This window comes from Natator depressus, chromosome 6 (assembly GCF_965152275.1).
Source record: "Natator depressus isolate rNatDep1 chromosome 6, rNatDep2.hap1, whole genome shotgun sequence".
Classification (NCBI taxonomy): domain Eukaryota; kingdom Metazoa; phylum Chordata; order Testudines; family Cheloniidae; genus Natator; species Natator depressus.
The window spans coordinates 9,387,392-9,403,990 of record NC_134239.1 but is presented as its reverse complement, the minus strand read 5'-3'; the positions used below and the strand labels follow the sequence as shown (position 1 = coordinate 9,403,990).

General features: G+C 54.7%; 1 protein-coding gene across 1 annotated transcript in view; it reads right to left on the bottom strand.

Moving 5' to 3' along the window:
- Positions 1-4,277: 4,277 nt before the first annotated feature.
- The window catches only part of LOC141988527 (uncharacterized), a 93,370-nt gene continuing 81,048 nt past the window's right edge, over positions 4,278-16,599 (bottom strand). The window contains 4 exon segments of the mRNA XM_074954321.1: positions 4,278-5,527; positions 9,798-9,800; positions 11,687-12,402; positions 12,405-12,556. Coding sequence (XP_074810422.1) covers positions 4,400-5,527; positions 9,798-9,800; positions 11,687-12,402; positions 12,405-12,556 — 1,999 coding nt within the window. The 3' untranslated portion in view covers positions 4,278-4,399.

Sequence of the window (16,599 nt, the reverse complement as noted above, 5' to 3'; positions counted from 1 at the left end):
TATTGCCACCCTTGCTTCTGTGCTGCCTTCACAGCTGGGTGGCTGGAGAGCAGCAGCTGCTGGCCAGGTGCCCAGCTCTGAAGGCAGCGCTGCAGCCAGCAGCAGCCCAGAAGTAAGGGTGGCAATACCGTGACCCCTCTACAATAGCCTCGCGCCCCCCTTTTGGGTAGGGAACCCCAGTTTGAGAAGCACTGTGTACTTCTGTTTACAGTTACCCTGTACTATAGGATACTTTTATAGCATAGGGTAAAAGTTCACATAAGCCCAGATTTCACAGGCCGTGACACGTTTTTCGTGGCCATTGATTTAGGTAGGGCCACAGTTATAACCCCTGCCCCGGCAATGGGGACTCCAGGGCCAGAGCTGGGTGAATGCAGAGCGTTGGGACTGGGGAGGTGGGAAGAGGGGCCCCAACAGGGTGACACTGATCACCTAGCCAGGAACTAGCGAGTAATACAAATTGCTAGGAAATCAGGAGAAAGGGTCTGGAAAGCGTGTTGGACACAAAAAGCCTCCCCGGCTGGTCTCTTTAAATGCGGCAATCGTACGCTGAGCCCAGTTCTCACTGGGCTAATAAAATACTAGTGATTATAACGCTTTCCACGCACGTAGTTAACGCTCTCAAACAGCCATCAGGTACGTTCTGCAACCCCCCTGTTAGTGTCGAGCTCCAGACGCAAGAGGGGTTTCCCTTCACATCTCCAGCGAAATGCAGCCACCTCTGGGGTAGTGTGTTGCAAAAAGCAATATTAACAGAGCACAGCGACGGTTTGGGCCAGGAAGTGGAGAATCCCGTACGCCACTGAGACTGCGGGGGGGTGAGGGGAGGTTGATGTCCTGACGCTGGGGATTCTTAATGGCTGCAAACGAGTCAGGATCTCAGTCCGATGTCCCACCTGAGAAACAGCAGCTCCGCGCCCCCTGGCAGGGCTCCGAGGTCAGCACTGACTGGAGGGGAAAACATCCCCTACGGGGCCCCCTGCAGCACAGCAGTGGGGCCAGCACGGACGACCTGGGGAGAGCACCCGCTGCTCAAGCCAGGGCTCCGAGCAAGAGGCTGGGCGATTTCAGCCGCGAAGCCAGGCCTCAGACGAGAGAGGCTGGGGCGGGGCTGGCAGCAGCAGGACTTCAACATAAGACCGCTGGATCTGAAGGCACAAGACCCCACGCTCTGAGCGCCACGACGAGCTCCGCCAGCCAACACGTGCCCTGGCCGCTGCTCGCGGGGGAAAGAGCGCTGCTCTCCCTGGGTTACGCGTACCGCCCTTCCCGTCCGCCCCAGACACGTACCGCCCTTCCCGTCCCCCCCAGACACGTACCGCCCTTCCCGTCCCCCCCAGACACGTACCGCCCTTCCCGTCCCCGCCAGATACGTACCGCCCTTCCCGTCCCCCCCGGACACGTACCGCCCTTCCCGTCCCCCCCGGACACGTACCGCCCTTCCCGTCCTCGCCAGACGCGTACCGTCCTTCCCGTCCCCCCCGGACACGTACCACCCTTCCCGTCCCCGCCAGACACGTATCGTCCTTCCCGTCCCCGCCCCGACACGTACCACCCTTCCCGTCCCCCCCAGACACGTACCGCCCTTTCCGTCCCCGCCAGACACGTACCGCCCTTCCCGTCCCCCCCCCGGACACGTACCGTCCTTCCCGTCCCCCGCTGCCTGTTCCCCCCAGACACATACCGTCCTTCCTATCCCCCCCAGACACGTACCGTCCTTCCCGTCCCCCCGAGACATGTACCATCCTTCCCGTCCCCCGCCGCCCGTTCTCCCCAGACACATACCGCTCTTCCCGTCCCCCCCAGACATGTACCGTCCTTCCTATCCCCCCCAGACACATACCTCCCTTCCCATCCCCCTCAGACACGTACCGTCCTTCCTATCCCCCCCAGACACATACCGTCCTTCACGTCCCCCTCCACCCGTCCCCCACAGACACATACCGTCCTTCCCATCCCCCTCAGACATGTACTACCCTTCCCATCCCCCTCTTCCCATCCCCCCCAGACACGTACCGTCCTTCCTGTCTCCCCACGCCCATCCCCCCCAGACACGTACGGCCCTTCCTGTCCCCCTCCTCCTGTTCCCCTCAGACATGTACGGCCCTTCCCGTCCCCCGCCGCCTGTTCCCCGCAGACACGTACCGACCTTCCCGACCCTCGCAACTTCCCCCCAGACACGTATGGCCCTTCCCGATCCGTGCCACCCGATCCTCCCAGACACGTACCGCCCTTCCCGTGCCCCTCTGCCCGTTCTCCCCAGACAGATACTGCCCATCCCGACCCCGCCAGACACGTACTGCTCTTCCCGACCCCCGCCGCCTGTTCCCATCGGAGGAGGGTGGAGAAACTAAATGAATTCTTTGCATCGGTCTTCATGGCTGAGGATGTGAGGGAGATTCCCAAGCCTGAGCCATTCTTTTTAGGTGACAGATCTGAGGAACTGTCCCAGACTGAGGTATCATTAGAGGAGGTTTTGGAACACATTGATAAATTAAACAGCAATAAGTCAACAGCACCAGATGGTATCACCCAAGAGTTCTGAAGGAACTCAAATGGGAAATTGCAGAACAACTAACTGTGGTAGGTAACCTATCATTTAAATCAGCTTCTGTACCAGATGACTGGAGGATAACTAATGTGATGCCAATTTTTTAAAAGGGCTCCAGAGGCGATCCCGGCAATTACAGGCCTGTAAGCCTGACTTCAGTACCAGGCAAACTGGTTGAAACTATAGTAAAGAACAATATTGTCAGACACATCGATGAACATAATTTGTTGAGGAGGAGTCAACATGGTTTTCGCAAAGGGAAATCATGCCTCACCAATCTACTAGAATTCTTTGAGGGGGTCAACAAGCATGTGGACCAAGGGATCCAGTGGATACAGTGTACTTAGATTTTCAGAAAGCCTTTGACAAGGTCCCTCACCAAAGGCTCTTATGCAAAGTAAGTTGCCACAGGATAAGAGGGAAGCTGCTCTCACGGACTGGTAACTGGATAAAAGATAGGAAGCAAAGGGTAGGTATAAATGGTCAGTTTTCAGAATGGAGAGAGGTAAACAGTGATGTCCCCCAGGGGTCTGTACTGGGACCAGTCCTATGCAACATATTCATAAATGATCTGGGAAAAGGGGTAATCAGTGAGGTGGCAAAATTTGCAGATGATACAAAATTACTCAAGAGAGTTAAGTCCCAGGCAGACTGTGAAGAGCTACAAAAGGATCTCACAAAACTGGGTGACTGGGCAACAAAATGGCAGATGAAATTTAATGTTGATAAATGCAAAGTAATGCACAGTGGAAAGCATAATCCCAACTATGCATATAAAATGATGGGGTCTACATTAGCTGTTACCACTCAAGAAAGAGACCATTGAGTCATTGTGGATAGTTTTCTGAAAACATCCACTCAATGTGCAGCGGCAGTCAAAAAAGCGAACAGAACGTTGGGAATCATTAAGAAAAGGATAGATAACAGGACAGAAAATATCATATTGCTTCTATATAAATCCATGGTAAGCCCACATCTTGAATACTGTGTGCAGATGTGGTCGCCCCATCTCAAAAAAGATATATTGGAATTGGAAAAGGTTCAGAAAAGGGCAACAAAAATTATTAGGGGTTTGGAACGGATTCCATATGAGGAGAGATTAATAAGACTGGGACTTTTCAGCTTGGAAAAGAGACGGCTAAGGGGAGATATGATTGAGGTCTATAAAATCATGACAGGTAGAGAAAGTAGATAAGGAAGCGTTGTTTACTACTTCTCATAACACAAGAGCTAGGGGTCACCAAATGAAATTAATAGGCAGCAGGTTTAAAACAAACAAAAGGAAGTATTTCTTCACACAACGCACAGTCAATCCTTGCCAGATGATGTTGTGAAGATCAAGACAATAACAGGGTTCAAAAAAGAACTAGATAAATTCATGGAGGACAGGTCCATCAATGGCTATTAGCCAAGATGGACAGGGATGGTGTCCCTAGCCTCTGTTTGCCAGAAGCTGGGAATGAGCGACAGGGGATGGATCACTCAATGATTGCCTGTTCTGTGCATTCCCTCTGGGGCACCTGGCATTGGTCACTGTCGGTAGACAGGACGCCGGGCTAGACGGACCTTTGGTCTGACCCAGTAGGGCCGTTCTTATATTCTTATGTTCCCTCCAGACACTTACGGCCCTTCCCGTTCCCCCCAGACACGTGCGGCCCTTCCTGTCCCCTGCCACCCATTCCCCCCAGACACGTGGTCCCCTCCCCTTCTGCCTGGGAGCTTGAACCAGGCCGCCGCGAGCCGTCCCAGTGATCCTACTACCAATCCCCTCAGCGTCCACTGCAGCTTCCAGATTTCCCTTCGTTGCCTCGCCAGGTCCATATTCCCTTCCCGGTGCCCTGGTCCCAGTCACCCCAGCCCGGCGCTCTCCTTGCTTCCTGCCTCATCACCCTCCTCCTCCTCCTCCTCCGGCTGGCTCTGGGACGCACCCCAGTCCCCCAGGGGGATCACTCCAGTCGGCTCCTGGCCCAGGTGAGTCCTCTGGTGCTGGGCCATGGCCGCCTTCTGCCCGAAGCCCTTCCCGCAGTGGCTGCAGCGGTAGGGCCGCTCGCCGGTGTGGGTGCTCTGGTGCTGGAGCAGGGCAGAGCTGCGGCTGAAGGCCTTGCCGCAGTCAGCGCAGGCGTAGGGCTTGAGCCCGGTGTGGGTGCGCCGGTGGATGTTGTAGGTGGAGGAGACGCTGAAGCTCTTGCCGCACTGGGGGCAGCGGTAGGGCCGCTCGCCGGTGTGGGTGCGCCGGTGCTGCAGCAGCGCCGAGCTGACGCCGAAGGCCTTGCCGCAGTCGCCGCAGACGTAGGGCCGCTCGCCCCGGTGGGTGCGCTGGTGCTGCAGGAGGTTGGAGCTCTGGTTGAAGCCCTTGCCGCACTGCGGGCAGCGGTAGGGCCGCTCGCCCATGTGGGTGCGCTGGTGCCGGATGAGGTGGGAGCTCTCCACAAAGCGCTTGCCGCACTCGGCGCAGCCGAAGGGCTTCTCACCGGTGTGGGTGCGCCGGTGCCGCAGCAGGTCGGCGCTGAGCCGGAAGGCCTTGCCGCAGTCCGGGCAGCCGAAGGGGCGCTCGCCGGTGTGGAAGCGCTGGTGCTGGGCCACCTTGGAGCTCTGGGCGAAACGCTTGCCGCACTGCGGGCAGGGGAAGGGCTTCTCCCCCGTGTGAACCCGCCGGTGCTGGGCCAGGTCCGAGCTATGCCCGAAGCTGCGCCCGCACTCCCCGCAGGTGTAGGGGCGCTCGCCCGTGTGGGTGCGCTGGTGGATGATGAGGTTGGAGCTCTGCGAGAAGGCCTTGCCGCACTCGGTGCACTTGTAGGGGCGCTCGCCGGTGTGGGAGCGCCGGTGCTGGGCCAGGTGCGAGTCCTGCCGGTAGCTCTTCCCGCACTCGGGGCAGGTGTAGGGCTTTTCCCCCGTGTGCGTGCGGCGGTGGCGGGCCAGGTGCGAGCTGTTCCCGAAGCTCTTCCCACAGTCGGGGCAGATGGTGGATTTCTGCCCCTTGAGGGATTTGGGAAGCAGCTCGGGGTCCTCTGACCCTTCAGGGGTCTCCTCTGCGGGATCTCCTTGCTGCTGTCCCACGCAAATGGTGTCTCCCCATGCAGGGCTCTGGGACATCCCGCGAGACTCCGTTCCTGCAGGTCCTTCCGGCTGGGGATTCTCCTCCTCTGTCCCGGCACCTGCTGGAAGAGAGCGAGAGAGTCCACACAGGGCTGTGCCGGGGAGAGGGGATGGCAAAGGGCTTGGCTACAAAGAAATCAACATTTGTACCAATCCCACAGCCAGAGCCCCCCAGACCCTGCTCTGATGTGCTTCGTCCTGCTCAGTGCTGCTCAGAGATGAGACTGAGACCAGAGCCCCATTACGCCAGGCGCTGCACAGACCCTGACTGAGATCTGGGGCCCCATTACGCCGCGCACTGCACAGACTCCGGCTAAAATCACGGCCCCCTGGTGCCAGGCGCTGCACAGACCCTGACTGAGATCTGGGGCCCCATTTAGGCCTTGCACTGCACACACCCCAGGCTAAAGTCAGGGCCCCCTCCTGCCAGGTACTGCACTCCCACCCCCCCAGAAACAGTCCCTGCCCTCACAACCTAGAGAGCCAAGAAGTGACGGGGAAAGGGAGGCCCAGAGCGGGGAGGCGGCTCCCCAGGGCCCTGCAGCCGAGGCCAGAGGCGGAGTTGGGGGGGGGGTGCGAGGGGAATAGAACCCAGGCGTCCTGAGGGCCCGGCCCGGCTTCGGAGAGCAGCCGCGATCGCCCCCCCTGCGCGTCCTCTGCTCTGCGGCCCCTTCCCAAGCTCCCGGGTCCGCCCCACGCTGGACAAGCCCGGCCGGCCGGCAGGACCCCCCAGCTCCGGGGGGAGGGGGGGCGAGTGTAACCCAGCCTCTGGCGGAACTGGGGCTCCCCCCTTCGCTCATTCCTCACCGGTGCGGGCGCCTCTGGGGATCCCCCTTCCCGGGGAGCCCTGGAGATCCGGGAGCCTCGGCTCGTCCCCTGGCTCCATGCGGGGGGAGGAAACAGCGGCTATTTGCGACACACAACGCTCCCTGGGTTTATCCCGCAGCCCCCCCGCACCCCGGCTGGGGGGGGGTCTCTCTAGCCCCCATTTGGCTCCGATCCCCCCGGCCCGGCCCTGCGGGTTCCCCTGCCCGGCGCGCCGCTCGCGGGGCTCCCCCGGGGGCCGGGCGCGCTGGCCCCGCGCTGGGACCCCGCCGCCGCCGCCGCTTTCCGAGGGGGCAGCTGGGAACAGGAAGGTCCCTGCGTTATTCAGACCCCTTGGCGGCACTTCCGAGTCCTTGCGAGGAGCCCGCGGCCTGAGGAGCTCCGCTGGTTGCGGCTGGGGGGCAGATTTCCCCGGGGAAGAGGGGCGAGAGCTCACCCTGGGGTGGGGGATGACGGGGGGGGCCCTGTCCCCGTCCCCGGGGAGGCAGGCGAAGGCCCATCACTGCAGAGATCCCAGTCCAAGAGCCTCCTGTGTGTCTTCAACGTCTGCCACAGAAGAGCCTTTTAGACGCCTTGCAAATCCTACTTAGGTCTTGGCTGAAGATGCAGCCACCTCTGGGGTGGGGGCTGGGTATACAGGGATCCCTCGACGGGTGCTGAAATGCTGCAGCCCCTGGGGTGGGGGCTGGGTATTCTGGGGTCCCTCGCCGCGTGCTGAAATGCAGCCACCTCTGGGGTGGGGGCTGGGTATACAGGGATCCCTCGCCGGGTGCTGAAATGCAGCCACCTCTGGGGTGGGGGCTGGGTATACAGGGATCCCTCGCCGGGTGCTGAAATGCAGCCACCTCTGGGGTGGGGGCTGGGTATACAGGGATCCCTTGCTGGGTGCTGAAATGCAGCCACCTCTGGGGTGGGGGCTGGGTATACAGGGATCCCTCGCCGGGTGCTGAAATGCAGTGGTCCCTGGGGTGGGGGCTGGGTATTCAGGGGTCCCTCGCTGGGTGCTGAAATGCAGCCACCTCTGGGATGGGGACTGGGTATTCAGGGATCCCTCGCCGGGTGCTGAAATGCAGCGGCCCCTGGGGTGGGGGCTGGGTATTCAGGGGTCCCTCGCTGGGTGCTGAAATGCAGCCACCTCTGGGGTGGGGGCTGGGTATTCAGGGATCCCTCGCCGGGTGCTGAAATGCAGCAGCCCCTGGGGTGGGGGCTGGGTATTCAGGGGTCCCTCGCTGGGTGCTGAAATGCAGCCACCTCTGGGGTGGGGGCTGGGTATACAGGGATCCCTCGCCGGGTGCTGAAATGCAGCCACCTCTGGGATGGGGGCTGGGTATACAGGGATCCCTCGCCGGGTGCTGAAATGCAGCAGCCCCTGGGGTGGGGGCTGGGTATTCAGGGATCCCTCGCCGGGTGCTGAAATGCAGCCACCTCTGGGGTGGGGGCTGGGTATTCAGGGATCCCTCGCCGGGTGCTGAATTGCAGTGGTCCCTGGGGTGGGGACTGGGTATTCAGGGATCCCTCGCCGGGTGCTGAATTGCAGTGGCCCCTGGGGTGGGGTGTAGGGGCTGTTTACCCGGCAATCCCTTCCCAGCAGCCACCCCTGGGGGGGAGCACGGCTCTTCTCAGCTCCCCACTCTTGGTTCCAAAGGTTGTAAACGCCGAGGCAGGGTCCGTGTGCCACACACAACGGATGTCCCTTTATTATCAATGTAGCAAAGCTGGCTGGGTTTATTGTCCGGGCCGGGGGTGGCCAACCTCTGGCTCCGGAGCCACACGCAGCTCCTCAGAAGTGAAGATGCGGCTCCTTGTACAGGCACCAACTCCGGGGCTGGAGTAGGGTGACCAGACAGCAAGAGTCAACAATTGGGACAGGGGGTGAGGGGCAATAGGAGCCTATATAAGAAAAAGACCCCAAAATCGGGATGTCTGGTCACCGTAGGCTGGAGCTACAGGCGCCATCTTTCCAATGTGCTGGGGGATGCTCACTGCTCAGCCCCTGGCTTGGCCACAGGCCCTGTCCCCACTCTACCCCTTCCCGTCCCCTCCCCTGAGCCTGCCGTGCCCTCGCTCCTCCCCCCAGAGCCTCCTGCACGCCACGAAACAGCTGATCGAAAGGTGCCGGAGGGAGGGGGAGGCGCTGATCGGCGGGGGTGCAGGTGGGCGGGAGGCGCTGGGAGCGGGGCGGGGGAGCTGATGGGGGGCTGCTGACGTATAACTGTGGCTCTTTGGCAATGTACATTGGTAAATTCTGGCTCCTTCTCAGGCTCAGGTTGGCCACCCCTGGTCTGGGAGATTCCTGCGTACCTGACTCTACCGCTCAATTATTGTGAGACCTTGGCAAATCATTCCTCTCTTTGTGGGTGTTTCCCTCCTGCCGAGGCTGACCAGACAGCAAGTGTCAAAAATCGGGACAGGAGGTGGGGGTAATAGGTGCCTATGTGAGAAAAAGACCCCAAAATCGGGACTATCCCTATAAAATCGGGACATCTGGTCACCCTGCTCCTGCCCTTTGTCTATCTCATATTAAACTCTTTAGGGCCTCCATTATCTCTTATTCTGTGTCTGTGCCGCACAATGGAGCCCTGATCTTACAGGAGGCCATTAAGATCTGTTAAGATTAACAATAATAAGAGTAATTAATTAGTCTTTCTGCTAGTCTCCCAATCTTGAAACGAAGCATTTTCCATATGAAACAAAACCAGATTTTATTTATTGGGGTCTTTGCAAACGACAGATACAACCGGCCTCTTGTCCAAAGTCATTACGGCAGAGCATGGGGCCATTTGCGTCCCTGATTGGAGTCTCCGAAGATACTAACGCCATTGGCCAGTCAGATGTCTTGCTGATCGCGTGGATCTGTGGTGGGGCTAGGAGGGGAAAGGATACAGCTCCCCGATTGCACAAGAAGACAGAGAATCCAAGAATCATGAACAAAACAGAATTCAACAGCTGCTTTCAAACAGGGCCAGGCCTGCTTTTTTCTGTCACGGGGGGAGGGTGTGTTACTTACAGGCCTGTTCCAACACCCATTGGAATTAGTGGAAAGGTTCTCATTGGCCCAGATCCCCAGCTGGTGTGAATAGGCCAGGGTGACCAGACAGCATCTGTGAAAAATCGGGACGGGGGTGGGGGGGTAATAGGCTTCTATATAAGAAAAAGCCTCAAATATAGGGACTGTTCCTATAAAATTGGGACATCTGGTCACCCTAGAATGGGCTGTAGATCCACCGGAATCAATGGGGCGATGCCAGTTGACACCAGCTGAGGCTCTGGCCCACTGATTGTGATGGGAATTGGATCAGGCCCGGAATCTCAGGAATCAACTAACAGTCTTGTGTCTCTTTGGAGTCTGTACTTGGATGCCAAGCCCTGCGCTGGGCCTTTTTTACCTGAGCATTCAGCCTTTATCGTAGCCAGTACTCTGACAGTATGGAACCTGCCTCTCGCCCCCCTGAGCTCAGCGTGGGAGTGTGCTTTCGGTCCCATCAACACTAGTGGCTCTGTCCGCTCAGAAAAGGAAGCGAAGCAGGATGACCTTGTGGAGAAAGGTATTGTACCGGGACTCAGGAGAGCTGGGATCGATTCCTGGGGTAAACGCTTGAAAAGTGACTGAGGAGCCTAAATCACAGTTTCAAAAGTGGATGAGGCACTTAGGAGCCTTTCAATGAGACTTAGGTGCCTAATTCACTTTTGACATGGGACTTAAGGCTTGTCTACACTACAGAGCCTTGGCCAGTACAGCTATACCAGCAGCGCCCCCTAGTGGAAACACAGTGTAAGCTGTCGGAAGAATAGCTACACCATCGACCCGAACATGCCAACAGAAGCCCTCTTCTATCAGGACAGTTGTGTCTACACCAGGGGTTCTGCTGGCCCAGCTATGTCAGCTGATCCAGGCACGGATTTTTTCACAATCCCAGATGACACAGCTAGGCCAACAAAACTTTGTAGTGTAGACCAGGCCTTAGGCTCCTAAGTCTCTTAGCCGCTTTTACAAATGTTACCCTTAGTCTTTCTGTCTCTCTATTATAAAATGGAGGAAACAGTCCTCACTTTCCCTGTCTCGTCTATTTAGGCTGTGAGCTCTTTGGGGCAGGGTCTGACTTATTGTGTGTTTGTGCAGTGCACCGTGGGGACACTGATTTCAGTCAGGGTCTGTGTAGGGCCTGGTACAATGGAGGCCTTTATCTCGGAAAGGGTCTGTGCAGTGCCTGGTAGCTGGGAACCTGCTCCCAGTCAGGATCTGTGCAGCACCTGGCACCTGGGAACCTGCTCCCAGTCAGGATCTGTGCAGCACCTGGCACCTGGGAACCTGCTCCCAGTCAGGATCTGTGCAGCACCTGGCATAATGGGGACGCTGATCTCAGCTGGGGCGTCCAGGTGCTATTGTAATAATACAGTGTCTTTAACATGAGTCATGCCTAATGTATGGGGCCCTACCAAATTCACGGTCCATTTCCGTCAATTTTATGGTCACAGGATTTTAAATATAATACATTTCACGGGTTCAGATATTTAAACCTGAAATTTCACGGTGTTGTAACCTTGGGGGTCCCAACCCAAAACAGGGTTGGGGGGGAGAGTTCGAAGGTTGTTGCAGGGGGGTCATGAAATTGCCACTCTTACTTCTGTGCTGCTGCCTTCAGAGCTGGGCAGCCAGAGGGCAGCTGCTGGCCGGGCACTCGCTGGCCGGGCAGCCAGCTCAGAAGGCAGCGCCGCCGCCAGCAGCCACGTGGACCGAAGGGTGGTGGCAATCCCACGCTACGCCGTGTCACGCTCACGGGTGCACTGCTGCCGGGGCAGCACCGCCTGCAGCACCAAGCTCCCAGCCAGCGGCCGCGGAGCTTCCTGCAGCCAGGGGAGGTTCCCAGAGATGGGTCTGACCCGACCTTGGGAGCAGCCCGTGCAGAGGAAGAGGAAGTCCTGTCCCTCTCCAGCCCATCCAGGACTAGCAGTTGGAGCCTAGCGCTTGGGAGTTAAAGGGCTCCAGCTGCTTGGGCTGGCTCTGTGTGGGGTGGGGGGTTACCCTGGCACCCCCCGACCATGGGGCCCTTGGCGGTTGCCCATTTGTCCACCTGTAAGGCCAGCCCTGCCCCTACAATTGCCAGATTTCACAGAGGAGATCAGATTTCACGGTTCCTGATACATTTTTCGCGGCCGTGAATTTGGTAGGGCCCTACTAGTGTAAGGCAGATCCATGGTTGGCTCCTCCTGCACATGGATTCTCTGATGCTGGACAAGGTGGGAGCTCTGGCTGAAGGATTTCCCACATTCCAGGCATTTATAGGGTCTCTTGCCCAAGTGGACTCTCTGGTGCTCGATGAGGTTGGAGCTCCGGCTGAACTGTCTCTGGCACATGGGGCATTTGTAGGGTCTCTCCCCAATGTGGGTCTCCTGGTGCTGAGTGAGAATTTAGCACTGACCAAAGCTCTTCCCACACTTGGGGCATTTATAGGGTCTCTCTCCCATGTGGCTCCTCTGGTGTTTGATCAGGGCTGAGTTCTGGCTAAAGCTCTTCCCACACTTAGGGCATTTATGAGGTCTCTCTCCTATGTGGGTTTTCTGGTGCTGAATCAGGGTTGAGCTCTGGCTGAAGCTCTTCCCACACTGGGGGCAACTATAGGGCCTCTCTGACATGTGGATCCTCCAGTGTTTCATGAGGTCCGAGTTCTGGTTGAAGCCTTTCCCGCAGTCAGAGCATTTGTAGGGCTGCTCCCCAGTGTGGATGCGCTGGTGCCGGATCAGGTTGGAGCTCTGTCTGAAGCTCTGTCCACACTCAGGGCAGAAGTAGGATCTGTAACCCAGGTGGGTCTTCTGATGGATGAGCAGGTTGGACCTCTCACCGAAGCTCTTCCCGCAATGGGGACACTTGCAGGGCTTCTGTCCTGTGTGGATCTTCTGGTGTCTCATCAGAGTCGAGCTCTGGCTGAACCTTTTCCGCATTGGGAGCAGCGATGGAGTTTGACCCCTGTGTGGGTCTTCTGGTGGCTGATCAGCTTGGAGTTCCAGAGGAACCTTTTCCCACACTCCTCGCACCTGTAGGGCTGCTCACCTGTGTGGACCCGCTGATGGCTGAGCAGGTGCAAACTGCTCACAAAGCTCTTCCCACACAGGTGGCAACTGTATGGCCACTCTCTGCTATGGGTCCTCTTGTGGGTCATGAGTTTGGAGCTGTGGCTGAAGTTCTTCTCACAGGTCATCACATCAGCCGTGCCATCAGGGGCTCGTTCACCTGCACATCTACCAATGTGATATATGCCATCATGTGCCAGCAATGCCCCTCTGCCATGTACTATAAGGTGGACAGAAAGCTGGCTAGATTGTCGGGCTCAACGGGTGGTGATCAATGGCTCCATGTCTAGTTGGCAGCCGGTATCAAGCAGAGTGCCCCAAGGGTCGGTCCTGGGGCCGGTTTTGTTCAATATCTTCATTAATGATCTGAAGCATGGTGTGGATTGCACTCTCAATAAGTCTGCAGATGACACTAAACTGGGAGGAGAGGTAGATACGCTGGAGGGTTGGGATAGGATACAGAGGGACCTAGACAAATTAGAGGATTGGGCCAAAAGAAATCTGATGAGGTTCAACAAGGACACGTGCAGAGTCCTGCACATAGGACGGAAGAATCCCATGCATCGCTACAGAGTAGGGACCGAATGGCTCGGCAGCAGTTCTGCAGAAAAGGACCTAGGGGTTACAGTGGACGAGAAGCTGGATATGAATCAACAGTGTGCCCTTGTTGCCAAGAAGGCCAATGGTCTTTTGGGCTGTATAAGTAGGGGCATTGCCAGCAGATTGAGGGACGTGATGGTTCCCCTCTATTCCACATTGGTGAGGCCTCATCTGGAGTACTGTGTCCAGTTTTGGGCCCCACACTACATGAAGGATGTGGAAAAATTGGAAAACATCCAGCAGAGGGCAACAAAAATTATTAGGGGACTGGAACACATGACTTATGAGGAGAGGCTGAGGGAACTGGGATTGTTTAGTCTGCGGAAGAGAAGAATGAGGGGGGATTTGATAGCTGCTTTCAACTACCTGAGACGGGGTTCCAAAGAGGATGGATCTAGACTGTTCTCAGTGGTAGCAGATGACAGAACAAGGAGTAATGGTCTCAAGTTGCAGTGGGGGAGGTTCAGGTTGGATATTAGGAAAAACTTTTTCACTAGGAGGGTGGTGAAACACTGGAATGCGTTACCTAGGGAGGTGGTGGAATCCCCTTCCTTAGAAGTTTTTAAGGTCAGGCTTGACAAAGCCCTGGCTGGGATGATTTAGTTGGGGATTGGTCCTGCTCTGGGCAGGGGGTTGGACTAGATGACCTCCAGAGGTCCCTTCCAACTCTGATATTCTATGATTCTATGAAAGGCGTATCCGATTTTCTCATGAGTATGAATTAACAAAGCGTTAATGCAGCCCTCTTTGTTTGAGCTTCTACCAGGTCCAGATTTAACTGTTCCTCTTTCAAGACCAAAACAAAAGGTTGATATCCCAGCTCTACCTTTTCCAGTGTACATGTCTTTTTGGCAGTGAGACCTTTGCTCTAGTTTGAGTTAATCGAGCGCATCTGACCTGGTGTCATTAGCACTAGGAACAGCTTCACATCCAAGTCTTCCCTTTGAACCTGCCCTTGTTCAGGGCTAGGCCTCCTACCAGCAGTGGAATTATCAACTGGATTATTTGTAGCTGTCCAAACACTGTGTAACAACGGTCTTTTTTTGCAGTCGTGATGGGGTGTCCAGCCCACACAGGTCTGGAAGGGGTTGGGGTGGTGTAAGCAGGGGGATGGTCCCGCTATTGTGGGGAACTTTCCTGGCTTCACAATTGGCTACCAACTCCCTTTACTTTTAGGCCTGCCTGACTTCAAGGACTCCCCTTCCTTCCTCCCATATGGCAGAGTCCTCGCAACCCCGACAAGCTTGGACCCAGGATTCCTGGGCGGCTTGATTCCCAGTCTTGTCATGGTCACTTAGGATGGGGACAAAGGTGTCCCCATTCCAGGGTGCTCTCTTCACACCAGACACTTCCCTGTCTCACCGATCAATACATATCATTCAAAGCAAATACAGTTTATTAAACAAACAAAAAATTAAAGAAAAAAATTTAAGGCTAAAGAAATGTTAAAGGAAACAAGTAATCCACCCTTGGGGCAAGGGGACACCACAAACAGCAGTCTTTGGGATGTAAGGAAAGGTCACAGTCTGTTCCTCACACATCCCAGGCCTCCTTCCTAGGCCCTCCCTGGCTGTGCTGCGGTGACACCATGGGTCAGACACCTGCTCTGGTGGTGGCCACATGCCCTCAGGATCTAGGTGGCAGGACTCTTCTTCCCAGTGTCAGCCCTCCTGTCTGGTTCACGTCCACCCTGCGAGTCTGGCAGGGACACCATTTCAGATTTTTTGGGGGTGGGGGAGGCATGACAACTTTAACCGTGATTCCAGGGGCTACTAGGCACCTGAAAACTTTAGGTATTTTGCAGATAATAACTTAGAAATTAGCTGATAGTGTTCCTATCTAATTCCTATATAAAGAAAGGAAAACACTAGGGCTGTCAAGTGATTAAAAAAATTAATTGCAATTAATCGCAAGATTAAACAAATTAATCATGATTAATTGCATGATTAAACAATAGAATACCATTTATTTAAATATTTTTACGGTTTCTACATTTTTAGATATATTGATTTCAATTACGACACAGAATACAGTGTACACTGCTCACTTTATATTTATTTTTGATTACAAATATTTGCACTGTAAAAAACTGCATTCAAAAATAAAACAATGTCAAATTTTAGAGCCTGCAAGTCCATTCAGGCCTACTTCTTGTTCAGCCAATTGCTCGGACAAACAAGTTTGTTTACATTTACAGGAGATAATGCTGCCCACTTCTTGTTTACAATGTCACCTGAATGTGAGAACAGGCATTCGCATGGCACTGTTTGTAGCCGGTGTCGCAAGATATTTACGTGCCAGATGCACTAAAGAGTCATATGTTCCTTCATGCTTCAATCACCATTCCAGAGGACATGCGTCCATGCTGATGACGGGTTCTGCTCAATTACAATCCAAAGCAGTGCAGACTGACGCATATTCATTTTCATTACCTGAATCAGATGCCACCAGCGGAAGGTTGATTTTCTTTTTTAGTGGTTCGGGTTCTGTAGTTTCTGCATCGGAGTGTCGCTTTTTTAAGACTTCTGAAAGCATGTTCCACACCTCGTCCCTCTCAGATTTTGGAAGGCACTTCAGATTCTTAAACCTTGGGTCGAGTCCTGCAGCTATCTTTAGAAATCTCACATTAGTATCTTATTTTGTGTTTTGTCTAATCTGCAGTGAAAGTGTTCGTAAAACGAACAACATGCTGGGTCATCACCTGAGACTGCTAAAACATGAAATATATGGCAGAATGTGAGTAAAACAGAGCAGGGGACATGCAGTTCTCCCCCAACGAGTGCAGTCATAGATGTAATTAACACATTTTTTTTTAATGAGTGTCATCAGCATGGAAGCATGTCCTCTGGAACGGTGGCCCCGGACATATGAATCTTTAGCGCATCTGGCACTTAAATATCTTGCGACGCCGGCTACAACAGTGCCATGCGAATGCCTGTTCTCACTTTCAGGTGACATTGTAAACAAGAAGCGGGCAGCATTATTTCCTGTAAATTTTTTAACGCAGTTATGTAACAAAAAGAAATAAATCTACATTTGTAAGTGGCACTTTCACAACAAAGAGATTGCACGACAGTACTTGTATGAGGTGAATTAAAAATACTATTTCTTTTGTTTATCATTTTTACAGTACAAATATTTGTAATCAAAAATAAGATACACTTTGATTTCACTTACAACACAAAATACAGTATATATGAAAATATATCCAAAATATTTAATAAAACGGCGATTAATTGCGATACATTTTTTAAATTGCAATTAATTTTTTGAGTTAATCACGTGAGTTAATGGCGATTAATTGACAGCCCTAATATAAACTTGAAATATGGCTTTAATTGGTGTTTGTATATATTTTTTTGCAAATTTAAATCAATCAGGAGATAACACAGCAAGATAGTCCCAATCCCAAAGCTTGAGGTATCGGTTTTGGAGCCTTGACACAGATATCAGAAACA